Source organism: Protopterus annectens, chromosome 9.part0 (assembly GCF_019279795.1).
Source record: "Protopterus annectens isolate FY-2018-M chromosome 9.part0, PAN1.0, whole genome shotgun sequence".
NCBI lineage: Eukaryota > Metazoa > Chordata > Ceratodontiformes > Protopteridae > Protopterus > Protopterus annectens.
Genome location: NC_056743.1, coordinates 1,223,893,459 through 1,223,910,631, shown reverse-complemented (window position 1 = coordinate 1,223,910,631; position 17,173 = coordinate 1,223,893,459). Strand labels below are relative to the sequence as shown.

Below are 17,173 nucleotides of genomic sequence, written 5' to 3'. Positions count from 1 at the left end.
TTTTTTACTGCAAGGCTCCACCAGATGTGTCCAGACACCAGAACCGTGACTTGAGCAGCCCAAACACACGCTCTATTACATTACGTGTTTGTGCATGTGCCTCATTATGGCATTCCTGTTCAGGTGTGTGTGCGTTTCTGATGGGTGTCATCAGCCACGGCTCCAGTGGATAACCTGCATCCCCCACTAGGTGTCCGTGTGGGATGTCCCCATTGGCAAATGTCTGGTACAGCTGCGTCAAATGCCAGATGTGGGAATCATGGCAACTCCCAGGGCAGCCAGCACACACATTCATTATTATGCCCTGGGCATCACACACGACCAGGCAGTTGATGGAGGGGAAGCCCTTGCGGTTAATGTAGGCCCTACCCCACTCACCGGCTGGTGCTTTGACGCGTATGTGCGTGCAGTCTATTGCACCCACTACCTCAGGGTATTCCGCTATTTGCTGGAAGAGACGCATATTGCTGGCCAATACCTCACGAGCATTGGGGAAATATACATGATCACCGACATGTGCTGACATGGCATCCAGGAACTGGTGCAGTACCCTGGAGGCTGATGCCTGTGATATCCCCATCATATCGCCAGTTGGTCTCTGGAAGGTACCTGTTGCTAGTATTCTTAGGCCAACACATACCTTGGTTTCCCACTGGGATGGGTTCCCATCTGCTGGTTCTGTGTGTGAGGCGTGGCCTGCACAGCTCAACAATTTGCTGAATGAGCTCTCTGTCCACTCTATAGCGCTCTATCTCCAGCTCATGTAACCCGTGGGAGGTGACCCTGGGCCTGTACACTCTTCTCCGTCTCCTCACTGTGGGTTGTCTCGCACCATCTGCATTGTCACCACCCTCAGCAAGTCGCCTATGTCTCATTATGACAGCTATGGCAGCCCCTAACATTTCTGCTGTGAGTGAAGCTTTTTCAGTTTTCACTTCTATTAGCTTAATCCTGTCTTGCAGTGTCTCTTAAGAGAAACATCCTGCACTATTGTTTGCAGAGCTTTAAGTGCTGGGCTGGGCTACTATTCTGCCTGTGTAATTGCCTGCTTCTAATTGTTTTCACCTGCTAGCTTCAGCAGTTATCCCTGCTAGCTTCCTACTAATTATGTTGCTTCTTTTTTCCTTTCTGTTTCCTCAGGGGGGAGCAACGTGCATACTAGCAGAAACACGCTCACAGTGGCTTACACCTTATGTATCTCTTACACTACTCAGACTGTGCTCATTTGCTATGTGACTGTGAGATTCAGTATCCTAACCCTCATTTACATGAGATTGCCTACTAATGCTTAGTTACATGTCTTAGACTCAGCTTCCCCCCTTAGCAACCACTACATGGTGGCCATGTTGTTTTTGGTCTGCTGGTCCCTGCATTGTCATTCCATGTATTGCATGAAACCCACATTTGTGGGTTTATAACCTTCATTTTTATGTTTTATACAGCTCAGCCCATTTGCACGGGGCTGCGCTGGGTTTAAACATCGGCGATCACCAAAAAAAAAATTATATTTTTATTATTTTTGCATTGGGTTACCTTGCCAATGGCCACAAATTTGGCCATTGGCATGCTGCCCGAGACATATGCACCCTTTATTTGGAGCTGACATGGCTCCGTTGTGGAATTTGCAGAAACGTACTCAGTTGTCAACTGAGTACATTTCTGCAGCTAAAACGTCTCTTACACGGGCTGGTTTCTGCTTCGTGGATCGCTAATATACCTCATTTGCATACCTTTCAGCTTCAAGTGAGGTATTTAGCATGTCCACGCCCAGTCCGTGTAAGAGACGTTTTAGCTGGTCTCTTACACGGAGTTTAGGGCTGTTCCTGGATCGCGAGGCTTGCATGGAGTGTTACACATCTCTTACACTCTGTGCAAGCCTTCGTGAATCCTGCCCATTATTTTGCAATGGAACAAGTAGCACCCCTGCTAATTCCATATGCTAATTCTGAGACTGTAGAAAAATGAGTAAAGAGAATTTTCTGAAACTCCAAAGATCTTATACCCATGCTGACCATCTGCTTAGTTGATCAATTGGTTAAAAAGATGTTGACCAAACACACTTATGGCAAAAAACAGTGCATCCAGATACATACGCACATTTATTTTTTTGAAACACAAACACATAGAAACCAAAAAGACCAAACTCAGTCTGAAGAAAATGAGGAAAGAAAAAAATTTAAATCTAAAAAAGCTAGGTATAAGAAAAATATCTGACTAAAAAGGTCCACATAATCACCAAGTAAAAAGTTATTTTCACTTATTTGCTCAAGCTGTAGCGGATCATGTCTCAAGAATGGCAGCAGCTTTGCTTTTTTAGAGGAAGGGGAACAGCTTCAGCTGGAGGAAAGGGGTGTTTACCATATTGATGGCTGCAGGTGTCCCATTATTTAAGTGAATGGACTGGATAATCTTAGATCCAGAGTATACATAGAAAACTGTTACACAGACAGATAGAACTTGCAAACTCCATGCAGACTAGAAGTCCAGGAATGATGATCTGACCATGGCAGTGTAAGAAGCAAAGGTCTTAACAAATGAACTACTATATTTCGTCTCCATCCAATATTCAGGATTTTAACTCTGAAGGCCTGTCCTCTAATGATCATTCTCCTTCCAATGTCACAGCAAACAAGACCTCCTCTCCTCCTCCAGATAAATCAGTGGCTAGTCAGACAGATGTAGCCGTGCTACAGTGTACTACATCAGTCAGGACTGAAGGGTGGGAAGACCATTAACTAACCAAAAACAAAATATTCTTGGTGTACATTCCCTGCCATTTTAGGTATAGAAATGAACTCCATATTTAGTTTCTTTAAAGTTGTTCCCTAATAGTCATGGGATCTGTTCTTCCGAAGGACAGAAAAATTACAGAATGTTTAAATTCATCACTCCTCACACTGACAATCTCATAGTCCAGGAATATTCCAAACTCCTGATCACAGGAGTTAAACTAATCTATTTCAAAGGAAAAAAGTGCATTTTAACCGAAATTCCTCAAAGAAAACTTCATTCAACAGCTATCTGAAATTTCCACAACTCAGTACTGCACTGCTTGATAGTGGTATACCAAAATAATAAAATATAAACTTTTTTCTGTTTATCTTTTGTATGGAAGAAACATTTATGAGAGACAATCAATTAAACAGTATGCCTTCTAATGCAGACTGCAAATATCTGGCATCAACGGCCAGTAGCTGTTATGTGGTAACTAAGCACACAGCTCTTCTCGCTGCACAACCAAACTTATTCACCATTATCAGAACTCAAACAGCATTATTAATTCCAGTCCCTATAACTGATGCTTGTCAGAATCCTCAACACCTTAATTAATCCAACCCTTCTAGGAATGCAGCAGTAATATTATCTGTGTATAAGGCACTGTTGGAGACCTCACTTGAGCTAATGCATTAAGTTCTAGAGAAAGTACTTTAAGAAGTTTATTAGATTTGTGAAAACAATCCCAAAAAAACAATTCCCTGGTTTAGAGTATAGGAGTACTTCTGTGCTGGACAGTCAAAATAGCTTAATATTTAAAACTTGGAAACCCAATGGTGTAAAGCAAATGCGACCAAGACTTAGAATCTAGATGGTCAGGGTCATAGGGGTAGAAGATTTAAAAAAAGACAAAAAGGCATGACTGGTAGGAATCGGTTTACTGTTAAAAGGAATTACTTCTCAGAGAAGGTGGTGAGCTCATGCAACTCGCTACTGGAGAAGGGCAGTGGAATTTTCAACTAGAGGTATAAAACATTAGGGTAGCTAGAGGGTGCAGTAGAGACAAATGTGGTAGTAGTACATCTGCATCTTGGGTAGACTCAAAGTTAACATGTTTTCAACTCTTTCAACTAGTACAGTTTACATGTTTTTAAAACAATCTTATTCCTGTAAATCAGTCTTACCCTGAGCTCTTTCAGGCAAAAAGTGATGTCAGCTTCCTCTAGGACTTGGAAGAATTCAAACTCATCTGGACTGAGACTCAGTTCTGTCAGCATCACTTTCAAAGGGTCTGAGAAAAAAGAAAGAAATTAATGTAGTATCAAATTTTACCATGAGTTTAATCCCTCAACAAATAGGGGGCGAAACTGTAATACCCACGGGCCATACTGTAATCAGTATTCCCAGCCCATAATCTACAGTAATTCCTTCTGTGAAAGTTTGGACTAGGTCATAAGCTACATCATAACCACAGCAAACAGTGTTTCAATCTGCTAAAGTCAACAATAAACAAAAGTGACAGTAGTCAAAAAAGTTTGTGCAAAATATATCATCTGGCATCTAGTAAATGTATTGAGGATCTGAGTTACCAAAGATCAAACCAAAGTAGTTAGAAACTTCTCAAAAAAATCAGACACCCAAAGATACCCAGTCTGGGTTGCTTGGAATGGAATAGCTGACATCTTTCCAAAAGCCATTTCTTCTCTACTGTAACTTATATCAAAACTGTTGTACAGAATACTAATTTGCCACCACATACTTAGTTAGCCTACTGCAGATCAACACATACACTGTGCTACATGAAAATGCTGATTAAATAACCAGTAAAACAAATCATGCCAGGTTAAAGTGCACAGCTGCAGTTTTAGTCATACTGGTTTCTGGCAATGTATAACTGCAAGTGAAACTGTACAATTCTGATAAAATTCCAGCTTTCCTTTATTAGTTTTGGTATTTTCTTTTTGACCACAGCCTTATTTGTACTTTAGAGGTGACCTCATAGAAGATGTTCTCTTTGGCACCACAAAAACTTCTCATGTTTATTTCTCCAGTTTCCCCATGTCTGATCTACTCCTTAAAATCCTCAACACTTGCAACCTACCCACTCTAAGGTCTCCTATTTATTTCCTAAGTTAACCTGAAATCCTTGCTGAAATAACATGCCAGTATTAGCACTTGTGACCATGACAGCCTGTCAAGCTCTTCCCCGACCCACCTCTTCTCCACTGGTGGCCACTTTGTGTAGCAAAACTCCTTACATCACTCTGAACTATAGCAGGTAAGTGCAGAATTTACTCAATAATTAAAGCTAAAATTCATTGTACATTTAAACATCCTATTGTCAAGCACCTTCATTACATTTGATCACTATTTATTCTTTTTAGATGCTTTTTAATCCTACATATGAATGTGCATATTAAGTGAAAGACAGACAGTAATCCAGCAAGTATGTCTTTTTACTGCTAGGTAGTTCATACATAGCAACCTCTAGTCTCCAACCTATCTGCCAACACCATTTCAGGGCTCTCTACCCTCAAAGTACTTTCTTAATTCAGATCTGAATCGTCCGTCTTCCAGCGGTCACTTATTAAGCCTCTCCCCAAATCCTTTCTTCTCATCTGAGCACCACTTAATTCCTGAAAATATGTTAAGGCCACAAAATTAAGCTTTTCCACTGCCTTCTTTCCCAAAAAAATGCACATGCCCACTGACTTCAAGCATTTCTTTGTGTGTCCATACATCAATTCTACTCGAGTGGCTCTCCTCTGCAAGCTCTCACCCACCTAAATATCCTTTCTTTGTAAACCCTGCACAACTATAAAGATCACTCCATCTGTAGTCTTACCATTACCACAGACAGTGGAGAAAAATGAAGACCATCTCCATCAACTTTGCAATCAGTTTTCTCACAGTGCAGGCCAATATATCAGCTTAAACCAAACTCCACTCATACTCTGCTGCATAACTAACTTTAAGAGTTATGACCACTTTCCAAAGTTTTTCTCCTCAGTGCTGTCTACAGCCACTCCTCAGAACCTGTACGTTGCTTGCAAATTACCACACTGGAAGAACATAACTGCGCAATTTTTAGTACTGACTTAATAACAGTCATACGGCTGTATCATAATTGCTTTGTCTAGTAATTTGCAAACAGTTTATAAAGTGTAAATTCAGTCTTCTTCATACCAGTCTCTTCCTCAATGAAATTTCTGATCTGAATCTTGCTGCTGCACACTGCCATGGTGATCTCCTCCAATGTTACTGGGAAGTGTACAACTGTGTCTACCAGAACCCTAAGTACAGTAAAAAAAAAATGTAAACAAAATATCAGAAAATGAAACTAGAATATACAAATGTGTCTGAAGCTAAAAATGAAACAATATATGCAATTACACAAAGTGTCCTCAAACGCTCAGTTTCCATCCTGCTGGTAATTCAGCTGCTTGGAAGCAATCTATTCTACAGTACAAGGACAGAAGTCACACAAAACAAAATAAGTAATATTTGATATGCTTGTCAAAACTTCTTTAGATTTAACTTTCAAAACTTGCTATTATGAAAAACTACACACCTTACCTTTTTTGTATTTTTTTCTGCTGATGTCTTGCTAGATTGGTGGTTGTACATATTCCTGCTGTAATGTGGCTCCCCTGAGCTCTCTCTCTACAAAATGTGGGATTTTCTTTTTACCTGTCAATCCACCTAGGTGTTTGATCTGGTAACCATGTGAAACGTCAGGACCTGCGAGTCCCAAAATCCAGAAACTGAATGGATGAAAACACAGACTTGGATATACTAAGTCCTAGATGGCCATTTGTCAGAATATTCCCTTTTTTCAGAGGTATGGCAATATGGGGGTTAGTATACATAAGTTCGGGGGGGTTGTGGGCTTGCCTCCACTCCCCCTGCAAACAAGAAGTTTAAAGGAGAGGAGCAATCCTCAAGATTTGCTTTTCTCCTGGAGTTTTGATCTTTTTTTTTTCAGCACGTCAGCACTCAACATTTTTAGTATAAACATTTCAGTAGGGATCCATTTAATCCCACTGTACTAGGATCATCAGCCTCTCCCCCTAGACTGCTGATGTCAGGGCTCCTGCAGGAGGAGAGTGAGTCTGGAACCTGCCATTGAGGCTTGCTCAGGCAAGTGTGGCTTGAGCACAGTTGTGGCCTTATCCCCTACATGGCAGCATCATATATTGCAGACTGAGCTTGAGCCTTTAAGACTGATTACTGGTGGTGGTCTTACCTCAGATCCAAGGACTGGGACTCTCCACTGGCTTGCACAAATTGGAAGCTGTTCTCTGCCCTGACCTCCCACCAAACCTACATGAGTAGTCTTAACAAGGGAGAAAGTTTATAGACAACGAAAAGCAGTAAAAGTTAGAAAATTTCAAATATTCACTTGTAAGTGCCTGCATAAATATTTTTATATGGCTGTAAGGTTTAAAAAGACATACCCAGGGGTGTCAGAAGAGTGATGGCAATGTAATACAGAGGAGCTGGGGGACTGGTTGCACATATTTTGGTCCCGTTTAATGTTAAAAAAAGAGTTGAGAACCAGTTTAGATAAGATGTACACACAACTGTTTCCATTTTACTTTTTGGGGATACTACAAACAGAGGGGTGGACTAACTTACTTACAATAGTTTTAGCAGGTTGGAGGGCAATCACAAGGAGATGGAAGAAAGGAGAATCAAGTAGGGATAGCCTTGAGGATTTATTACAGAAAATAGCAAATCAAAATGAAATTATGGCTGGTTGGGAAGGACAGAAGTATAAAAAGAAATGGGAGAAATACAGTGAGACACAAAAGTAGAGCAAAAAAAGATTTCACACTGGTGACAGCAAGGGAGATACAGCAATAGAAATTAGGTGCAAACCAGTGTATTTAAAAACTGTGAATGACGGCAAGGAAAGGGGGTTCAACAGATCCCTATGTAGAAACCCATAACACTTTGGAACTCTCTTAAAGTACAACTGCAAAAGATGGGTTATCAAAGTTCTACACTGTCATGGGAATTTATGATTCCTTTCCAGATGCTTATTATTACATTGAATATTTTTTTTTGATGCTGATGAAACTCTATATAAATTGAAATTGGCCACAGCCCACAGACAACATCAAAGAATAATAATTTTGGCTTTGTGGCTATAAAGCATATACATAAATTAAGCACATAAATTACTAAACAAACAAACAAAATAAAAATAACCGAAAAAAAGGTCAAAAAAGGTTCAATATTATACATGATACTGATTTATATTATATAATATATTAAAAGCATTTCATGTAGATGTTGTATAAATGGTTTGTAGTAGTTAGTAGTGTATGTGTGTGATGTGTGTGATGTTTATTAATGTTTTTTTTTGGAATAATATAATAAAAAAAAATTATGGAAAAAAAAAAAAAAGAAACCCATAACAGTGACTTAAGATTTATCATGTTTTCTTAAGGATCACAAGCCAGTAACTTTTTTTTACCATTCCGTTTATGTCTTTCATGAAGAACTAATTTAGATTATACAAACAGTAATAAGCTGGGCTATGGTTAGGAACATAATGAATTGCAAGTTAAAGCACATATTAAAGAAATCCCAGCTACTGGTAAGCTGAAAATGTAATAAGATGAAAATGCATGGTGAAGGGGAACTGCCCAATGAGTAAATGTGTATAAGCTAGTTGACATACAATTCTGTTACATAAAGGTTTGCTTATGGGGAAAAAAGAAAATTGTGTAATAAACAGGTTCAACAGAAATGAAAATTAAAATGCATTTTTTAAGAGGAGTGGACTGATTATAATTACCTTAAGTGAAGAGTATTTAAAAAAAAATAGAAGTCAAAATGTGTAAACTGTAGTTTATGTAGGATTGCTTCATTTGTTAAATATGAAAAGATAATGATGTAGTTCTGTATTACTGCTTTTGAAGACCAAATTTGTCAAGCATTTTGATATTGAATACAATTATAAATGTTAAAAAAAATAAAATAAAACCTAAAGGCAATATTCAAAAACACAGGCATGCACTGTGTTGGGGTAATGTGTCAGAGCACATGATAGGGAGTCAGAGAGGGAGATTTAGAAGCTTATCGTATTGTACTGTGTACCACACTGATGGTCCTCTGCGGCATATGTAAATTAGTTGCGTCAAATAAGTATGGTATGCTGAATTATTCAAGGTGCACCATAGTGTACATCCAATCAGTGTCCATACAGGAAGTTATTACTCAAATCAGGTCCAGTATTAGCCAGACAGCTCTATCCAATCAACATAAATGTAAAAGCTGCACAGATCACTGAACATGGCCCTCTGCTTATGTTCATGTCTGCACTGCCTTTCAAACATACTATGACTATCATCCCACTGTCTGCATACATTTCTCGATATGCTCCTGTTACTTGCACAGTCCAATGATGGCACATTTTGTGCATTGGTGATCTTCTGCAAGACTCGTGAATGCACTTACTTTTATGCGGACTGACATCCTGTGCAACACAACATTTTATCAGTTCCTCAGACATTTGTTAAGTTGCAGCCCTGTATGGGATAAGGTGTATCTTGGCAAGCAGATGCCTATGTAAGCATACCATGCAGCTGGCTAATGATCTTCTGTAAAAGGACTAAAACAAACCACTGCTGTATGCTACCAACCGGCACATACACGTATACACACATGCACACAACAAACCATGGAAAATTCTTATGATGTTTGCAGGAGGTCTGAAGACAGCAAAAACTATTGATGCTGGTGCTTCACTATTTATATAGAACTTTCACAAGACAGTCCAACGTGAACTGTGAATAGAAACGTAGCCTGTCTCTTCTGTAAGCTTTGAGGGACAGAAAGAATTAATGACAAGTGCAACCAGTACACTTGGCTATTAAAGTAGGCATGGAAATTAGCTCCCACCTTTGAAATGTACACAACAGGATTAGTTTTACAGTATCTGAGTAAGAACGCAGTACCAGGTTTGGTGAACACTGCAAGGTTTATCCTTTTACTGAGGTTTCTGCATGGTAACACGGCTGCATTTTCCAACGTTATTGGTACTGGGCGTCTCCACCTTCAAGTAGCTATATGTATGATGTATATGTACTGCATTGCTAGGTACATTAACTCAACAGATGTATGATAGTGTCCAGTCTTTCTCTGCATTATAGTTTACTCCATTATGGCACAATATATATCTGGTATAAATGTATGAGATTCATAGCCACCTCTGTGGCATACATGGATAAAACCCTGATTATTGTGCAGATGCCCTGAGGTAGATTAGTAGCTCAGGTGCCTACAGAAGCAAAATAGGAAGGATGAGATTGAATGGTTACTGCTGGTTAACATACATGTTGGAGGAAGGAAAGCAACTCTGGATTATGATTTGCGTGACACCTAGTGAAAGCACTACATGTTGCAGTATGGAGCAAATGTACAGAAAAACAAGCAATGCCATTGTTCATATGTATGGACTGGAGAACCCAGTATTCAGGGTCATGCTCCTTGTGGCTGCAGCATGCAGCAGAACACAGGGAGCCACCAGGGGATACTCTACAAGGCGATGGTAGCCAGTCCAGGAGGGCCAGCAAGCTGATCTGCTTGCTCCATACCATCTGACTTTCACCATGGGCCAATAGGGCTTCTAAGGCAGGAATGAATAAGCTGTAGAGTTGTTTTCTCAGTATAGGAATGCCAGGCTTCCATTTCTGTGGAATGAATTGGCCCACCGGACTGGGTGCAGGTAGAACCACCATCATGTGAGGCTCCGCGGGGCAGCAGAACAAATGTTTCCTGTCTTAAATATGTCCCACCGATTCTGCAAATTATGTGTTCTGCACAGATTGTATAATTACACAGTGGTCTTTTCTAAATCTCTGTTTCTTTACCTCTTTGCTGTTTGCGTACAACATCTATCTGATTTTAACTTAGCACTTGAAAAAGGCAGCTACCCACTTCCACTCGATTTTGAAACTAGGTTTGCAAAGTTCTGGAAAGAGTGAAGTTTCTGTGATAGACTTTGAAGGAATAAAAGGCAAGGAACATTTCTAAAAAAAAAACTTCTTTATCAGTACGAATTTACATTTAATACACCCCCAAAAAGTACTTTAAAAGGAAAAATGGTCTCAATATCAGACTGCAAGACTTAAGCAACAGAATCGAGAATGCAAATCTGCACCATCTATTTGCAAACTGAGTGAATGGCTTTACATTTAAGCAACAGTCCCAACATAAAATTCACAAATGGAGTCAGGTACCGCTTGGCATGCAGACAATTTACTGTTCTTTGTTTTGTACATTAAAATCTGAAACAGCTAAATGATGCAGATGGTGTGTGCAGTTAGAAAGCATACTCTCCGCAGTTTTGTAATCTGTTTTACTTGTAACAGTTCATTTTGTGGAACATTTTCTTGTGCTATTCAGTTTATATATACTGAAGAGGTAACTGTCAAAGGTTTTTTTTTTCTGTGTAAGAAAAGTCAGACTTGTATGAACTGCTCATGAACAGACTGCTCTCGTTTTCTCATTCGCTGACATGCACTCGTCCTGGGCTATACATAATTTATTTTGCAGCTGTTTATTACTTAAAGGAGGAACCAACAGTACCAAAACGTTGCTCATAATAAAGTAACTTACGGGGAAACTTCATCCTCCAATGTAGTTAACCTTATGCAGTTATTTCTCATTAGAAAATCACATAGATATAGCTTACCACGCTGAAATCCTTTAGTAGTTTACAATTTCATTTCCATTTTTGCCCTGCTATACATCATGAACTTCCCACAATTTTTTTTTTATCTGCTCAAACCTCATACTATGTCAGAAAGGAATTTGTCTTAGCCAATGAGACCTAGGCTACACACCATTTTTCTGAAACTGTTTAGTCACTGGATAAAGTTTTATGTGAAAAACAAGAATGAGTTATACTGCAACACTACATAAAGAAAGTACTCATTTTTGGTCAGTGAAGTGTTGCTTTTATCCATGTAATTCCAAATAACTGAAGGACAATATGGAAACAAAACAAATGAATACTGTAAGTTTTGTGGTGGTGACCGGGGAAAGTGTAGTTAGGCAGCATACAATGGTGGTTTGTAGGAGGACGTTGGTGAACAGTACGAGGAGGAGGAGTGTGAGGACAGCACCAAGTATCAAATGGTGGAAATTGAAAAAGGGTAATTGTGAGGTGGAGTTCAGGGATGAGTTAAGACAGGCACTGGGTGGCAGTGAAAATTTACCAAATAGCTGGGTAACTACAGCAGAGCTAGTAAGGGAGACGGCTAGAAAGGTGCTTGGTATCACATCTGGACAGAGGAAGGACGACAAGGAGACATGGTGGTGGAATGAGGAAGTACAGGAGAGTATACAGAGAAAGAGGTTGGCAAAGAAGAAGTGGGATTGTCAGAGAGATGAAGAAAGTAGACAGGAGTATAAAGAGATGAGGTGCATGGCAAAGAGAGAGGTGGCGAAGACTAAGGATAAGGCATATGAAGAGTTGTATGAAAGGTTGGACACTAAAGAGGAGAAAAGGACCTGTACCGATTGGCTAGACAGAGGGACCAAGCTAGGAAAGATGTGCAGCAAGTAAAGGTGATAAAGGATAATGAGGGAAACATACTCACAAGCAAGGAGAGTTTGTTGAGGAGATGGAAAGAGTACTTTGAGGAGTTGATGAATGAAGAGAAAGAGGGAGAGAAGGCTGGATGATGTGGGGATAGTGAATCATGAAGTACAATGGATTAGCAAGGAGGAAGTAAGGATAGCTATGAAGAGGATGAAGAATGGAAAGGCTGTTGGTCCAGATAACATACCTGTGGAAGCATGGAGGTGTTTATGTGAAATGGCAGTGGAGTTTTTTACCAGATTGTTTAATGAAACCTTGGAAAGTGAGAGGATGCCTGAGGAATGCAGTAAAAGTGTTTTGGTACCGATTTTTAAGAATAAGGGTGATGTGCAGAGCTGTAGTAACTACAGAGGGATTAAATTGATCAGTCACAGCATGAAGTTATGGGAAAGAGTAGTGGAAGCTAGGTTAAGAAGGAAGAAAAAGGAATGGGAAGGGCTGCTAGACTGGCGAGCTTTACATCTCAACATAAAATCTGACAGATTTTGAGGACTGCACATTTACTTGACAAAGCCATGTTATTCACCAAGTTTGGTTTGAATAACAACATAAGTCATACCAAAAAGTGAGTCGAGTCAGCAAAGAGGAAAAACCTGAGACTGAGAGAAGACAATCAAAAACAAAATCATGTCAGTATTTATGACAGTCATTTTGGGTAAAGATATTAAAAATAATAAAAAAACAGGTGAATTGAAACTGATCTGTCTGTGTGTAGGTATGAGAAAATAGAAAGAATAAGTGTTGTGTGAGTTGAGCTTCTTGACAAACTGAACAGGAATACACTCCCCATCTTCCAATGGAAACTATTTGAAATGATCAAACCACCATTACATTGAACCACAGATCAAGACAAAAGGACTGAACACTTGAAACATCAAACATTAACTTTGTTTAATCTGAAAACATTAAATTGCCATAGCTGTCCAACATCTCAGATGTCATCATAACCCAGTGAACAACAAAAGTAAACAGTGAATTAAAAATTCCCAAACCACAAATACACATACAAAAAAAGTGTTACACAAAGCTCAATGTTGCATTCACCTCAACTGTGACAGTAAATAATAGTCAGACTGTGCAATTCAGCTAGATTATTATACTAACTGATGGCTTCCGTTCTGATGAACATGTAACTTTTTTACTAGTTGGCCAACCAATGCAATCCAATGGCGTCAGATTTGATGAAGTTAATGTTCAATGTTTCAAGTGTTCGAAAATTTCATCTCAATGATGTGTAGTTCAGTGTAGTGGTCATTCCAAGATAACAGTCATGTTGCCTTCACTGAACAGTTCAGCACTTACTCTCAGCACTTTTATATAAAAACGCAACCTGCAAAGTTATTATGCCACCTGAACCACCTGTAACTTGAACGCATTCCCCTAACCATACATAGACACCTTCATGGTGACATAGCAGTCTGCTACTGCAATGGACTGCCACAATGAATATGTGTAGGATTTATTTATTTGCATTTGTTTACCGGGATGCATCAATGAGCCATTGAGAGTCCATTCTCACTGGAGGCCCGGAGAGAAAAGTTCCACAGAAATTAATGAAACAATCTTATATAATAACTAAGACAGATATACAGTAAATACAACATACAAGCAATAAAACTCAGGAAAAGGCGCCACAGAGAACAAATTAATGAGAACAGTAAAAACAATCCCGCTCAAAATTTTGCACAATAATTGTAATCACTAGCAAGAATACGAGGAATCAGGTAAGTCTGATTATAACACATAATGGTGAGATTCCAAAGATTGTTGTTAGGTTGTAAAATAGTGAGAGATGCAGCTGGTTTACATTAGGGTAATATCGAACAACCAGTGCAGAAAAAGGTTCACAGGCAAGTACAAGGCAATCAGTTTGCAGACATTTCCAGTTTAGCCAAAAAAAATATATATATATTCAAAGTTCCCCCTAGCCTCAGGGACATCCAGACAAGATAGACAGGGGAAGAATTTGAGGTTGCCCATCCAACTGTCTAGGTTTACCTTGGTGGCAAGGATGCTATTCTGTTTGACATATAGTGGAAGTTTGTTCCAGAGGTGAGAGATACATTGGGATATTAATCTATCATGCTAAAATGTCTTGCTTATCTGCTGATGATGGTTTACTTCCTTTAACTAAGCATTTGAGTTACCATTGGTTCAGCAAAGGAATAGGATGTCTAACACTGTTGGATCTTTATTGTCTTGAAAGGCTTGACACAGATCTCCACAGAGGAATCTGTAAGAGACTGAGTACAAAGAAAAGTGCCAGTCTCTCCTAATTACCAAGACTTTTAAGGCTATACTGATCCTTTTAGTTATTCTCTGTGATGTCTCAAGTTGTATGATATGTTTAGACAAATACATGCCAATAGGTGCATTATATTCAATAATGGGTCTAATAAGATATGAGTAAAGGGCAATTAAGACTTCTGTGGATCTAAGTAAGATGCCTTTGGAAATTAAATTAAACAAATAAAAGGCTTTCTGAACTACTGTGGAGACGTGATGGTTAAATGACAGGAATTAACAAGAGTGTCTATATCCCTTACAGCGGTGTACTTGCAACTTTAAACACATGAGTTCTGTCAGACAACCAGTTTGCTATCCACCACAAAATATCAGGACTTATATTCAGACTTACAAGTCTGCCAACAATGCCTAACATGGAGAATAATGCCAAAGGCCTTGGTCATGTCTTAATATGTTGTATTCACTGCACTGACCACTATCCACTGCTTCACTTACTTTTTCAAAGAAATTAATGAGGTTAAAGAGGCAGGACCTTCCTTTGACAAAGCAAAATTGACGAGGATTAAGAGATTTTCAAATGTTCAGATTAATGAAGTCTGAGATAATGTGCTCCATGGCTTTACATACAAGGACAGAGTGACTAATGGGTCTATAGTTACTAGTCCGTGGATGGGCCACCCTTGTGTAATGGCATTACAGTGGTTGTTTTCCAGGCTTCAGAAATGCAACAAATGGAGAGATTAATATAGACCATATTTGACATTGATATCAGGTAACCTGGTATGTTATTAGAGCTCATGGATGAAGTATTCTTATTTTGAAAGGGATGAAATAACTTGTTCCATAGTAATTAAAGGGGGTGGCTGGTATTGTTGAACTTATGGAATAGTTGCAACTGTGACTGGAGTAATATTACTTATTTTCTTTGAGTCAAGAGTGTAGCATTATTGTAGACTAGTTCTGAATATTGTTGGGTGCCAATTCTTAACTTCCTATCATAGTTGAAGATTTGCAGTTATTTTTGGTTTTAGTGGCTACTTTAAGTGCATCCTCGGCTTTGAGATTCCTAATAGCTCTCTTAAGCTGTTTGTAAGCTTGCTTAAGTGTGCTCTTAAGGTGAGTAGAATGAGACCTCTTTCTAAGCATTAAGCAGTTTCTCTTATTATATAATTAGTTTATATAGGTATTCCACCACAGGGGATTATTTTTAAATTTCTCATCATATTTAGTGGGATAGGGACTGCCTTATCAATACAACTATTTAAGTGGAAGTAGAGGTCAGAGGCATAGGTAGCAGCACTAGCAATAGGATCCTTCAGAGGAGGATCCCAGCAGAATTTACTTACGCGATCAAATAACTCAACGTTTGTTTTTGAGACGTCCCTAAACACAGAGCTATTTACATACAGGGGGAATACCACCAGTTGTAAAAGAAAAGGTCACTAAATTATGGTCTGATTTAGCAAGTCATGATGATAATTCAAGCTGAAAAATACAGTGGGCCTAAATTCAGGAAACACTGAACTCAAACAGGCCAACAAAGTAGCCTTAAGGGAAGCCTAGCATAAGAAACCATAAAATTGAAACAATCATAAGGTTGAAGGATCAGAGACAAAACTCTAATGGAACGGACTGTATTAAAAATTATTAAAGAACGCATTTCACAGCCTGATGTGGAGAAAGTAGTCTGTTTTAAAGCAGGAAAATCTAACAAAAGGACATGTTTAGTGAACAACCTACACAAGACAGAGTCTGCACTGAAAGTAAATGAGACTTTGCAAGGTGCACCGTGACTTACAGGGAGACCAACAGTCTAAGCAGAAGCTACAAGATATCAAGTAGATCCATCATTAAAGATGCAGTAAAGAATTAGACATTTAGGTACGGAGCACCATGGCTCCCTGCAGTCTCAGGTGAGATACTACTTTGGACATGCAGTTTGTGAATATCCCTGAAGCACTGGTGAGACCAAATGGCAGAGTCCTGAACTGGTAACTGGTAATAACTTGCACTGATCCAGTAGAATAAATTTGATATGGAGCAGGTGCCATGAAGAACCAAAGAGGATAGTCAGTATTTTGATAGATAAGGAATGACATACTGTATTACGGTGATCTGAAATGTCTCCTTTCAGATGAAGGTGCTTAGGTGACAGAGATTCAATGTGAGTCTGAGATCTTTTTTTGCTTTTCTGACATCAAAACCACATCAGGAATGATATCCTAAGCCCTTGTGTCGCACGTCTCTTGTATTCAAATGAGACAGAGGTACTGTGATGAGTTCAAATTCTTTATTGTACATAAACACATCAGGACCTGTAACTAGAACATATAACTAAATCTAACTGATGGACTCTGCTTCAAATACACTCGCATGTGCATCTCCATTCATGCCTGCAATCACTATGACTGACTTTACAAAATGGCAGTGATCTTGCATGTGATCAGTAACTTATATGCACATGCTAAATAGCTTACAGTGGCTAATTGGTACAATACAAACAATGATCTATATCCTCCCTCTTTGATTTGTTAGACATGCAATAAGAGAAAAAAATATTTTACAAGCTAGACAGCACAGCAACATTTAACA

The 17,173-nt window shown here is 39.1% G+C and overlaps 1 protein-coding gene across 1 annotated transcript in view; it reads right to left on the bottom strand.

Annotated features, from left to right (window-relative positions):
• RAD9A (RAD9 checkpoint clamp component A) overlaps positions 1–17,173 on the bottom strand; it is a 1,001,807-nt gene that overhangs the window by 412,366 nt on the left and 572,268 nt on the right. Inside the window, exons 6-7 of the mRNA XM_044082216.1 lie at positions 5,902–6,008; positions 3,900–4,006 (exon numbers count right to left, since the gene is read on the bottom strand). Coding sequence (XP_043938151.1) covers positions 3,900–4,006; positions 5,902–6,008 — 214 coding nt within the window. The remainder of the gene's footprint in view (positions 1–3,899; positions 4,007–5,901; positions 6,009–17,173) is intronic.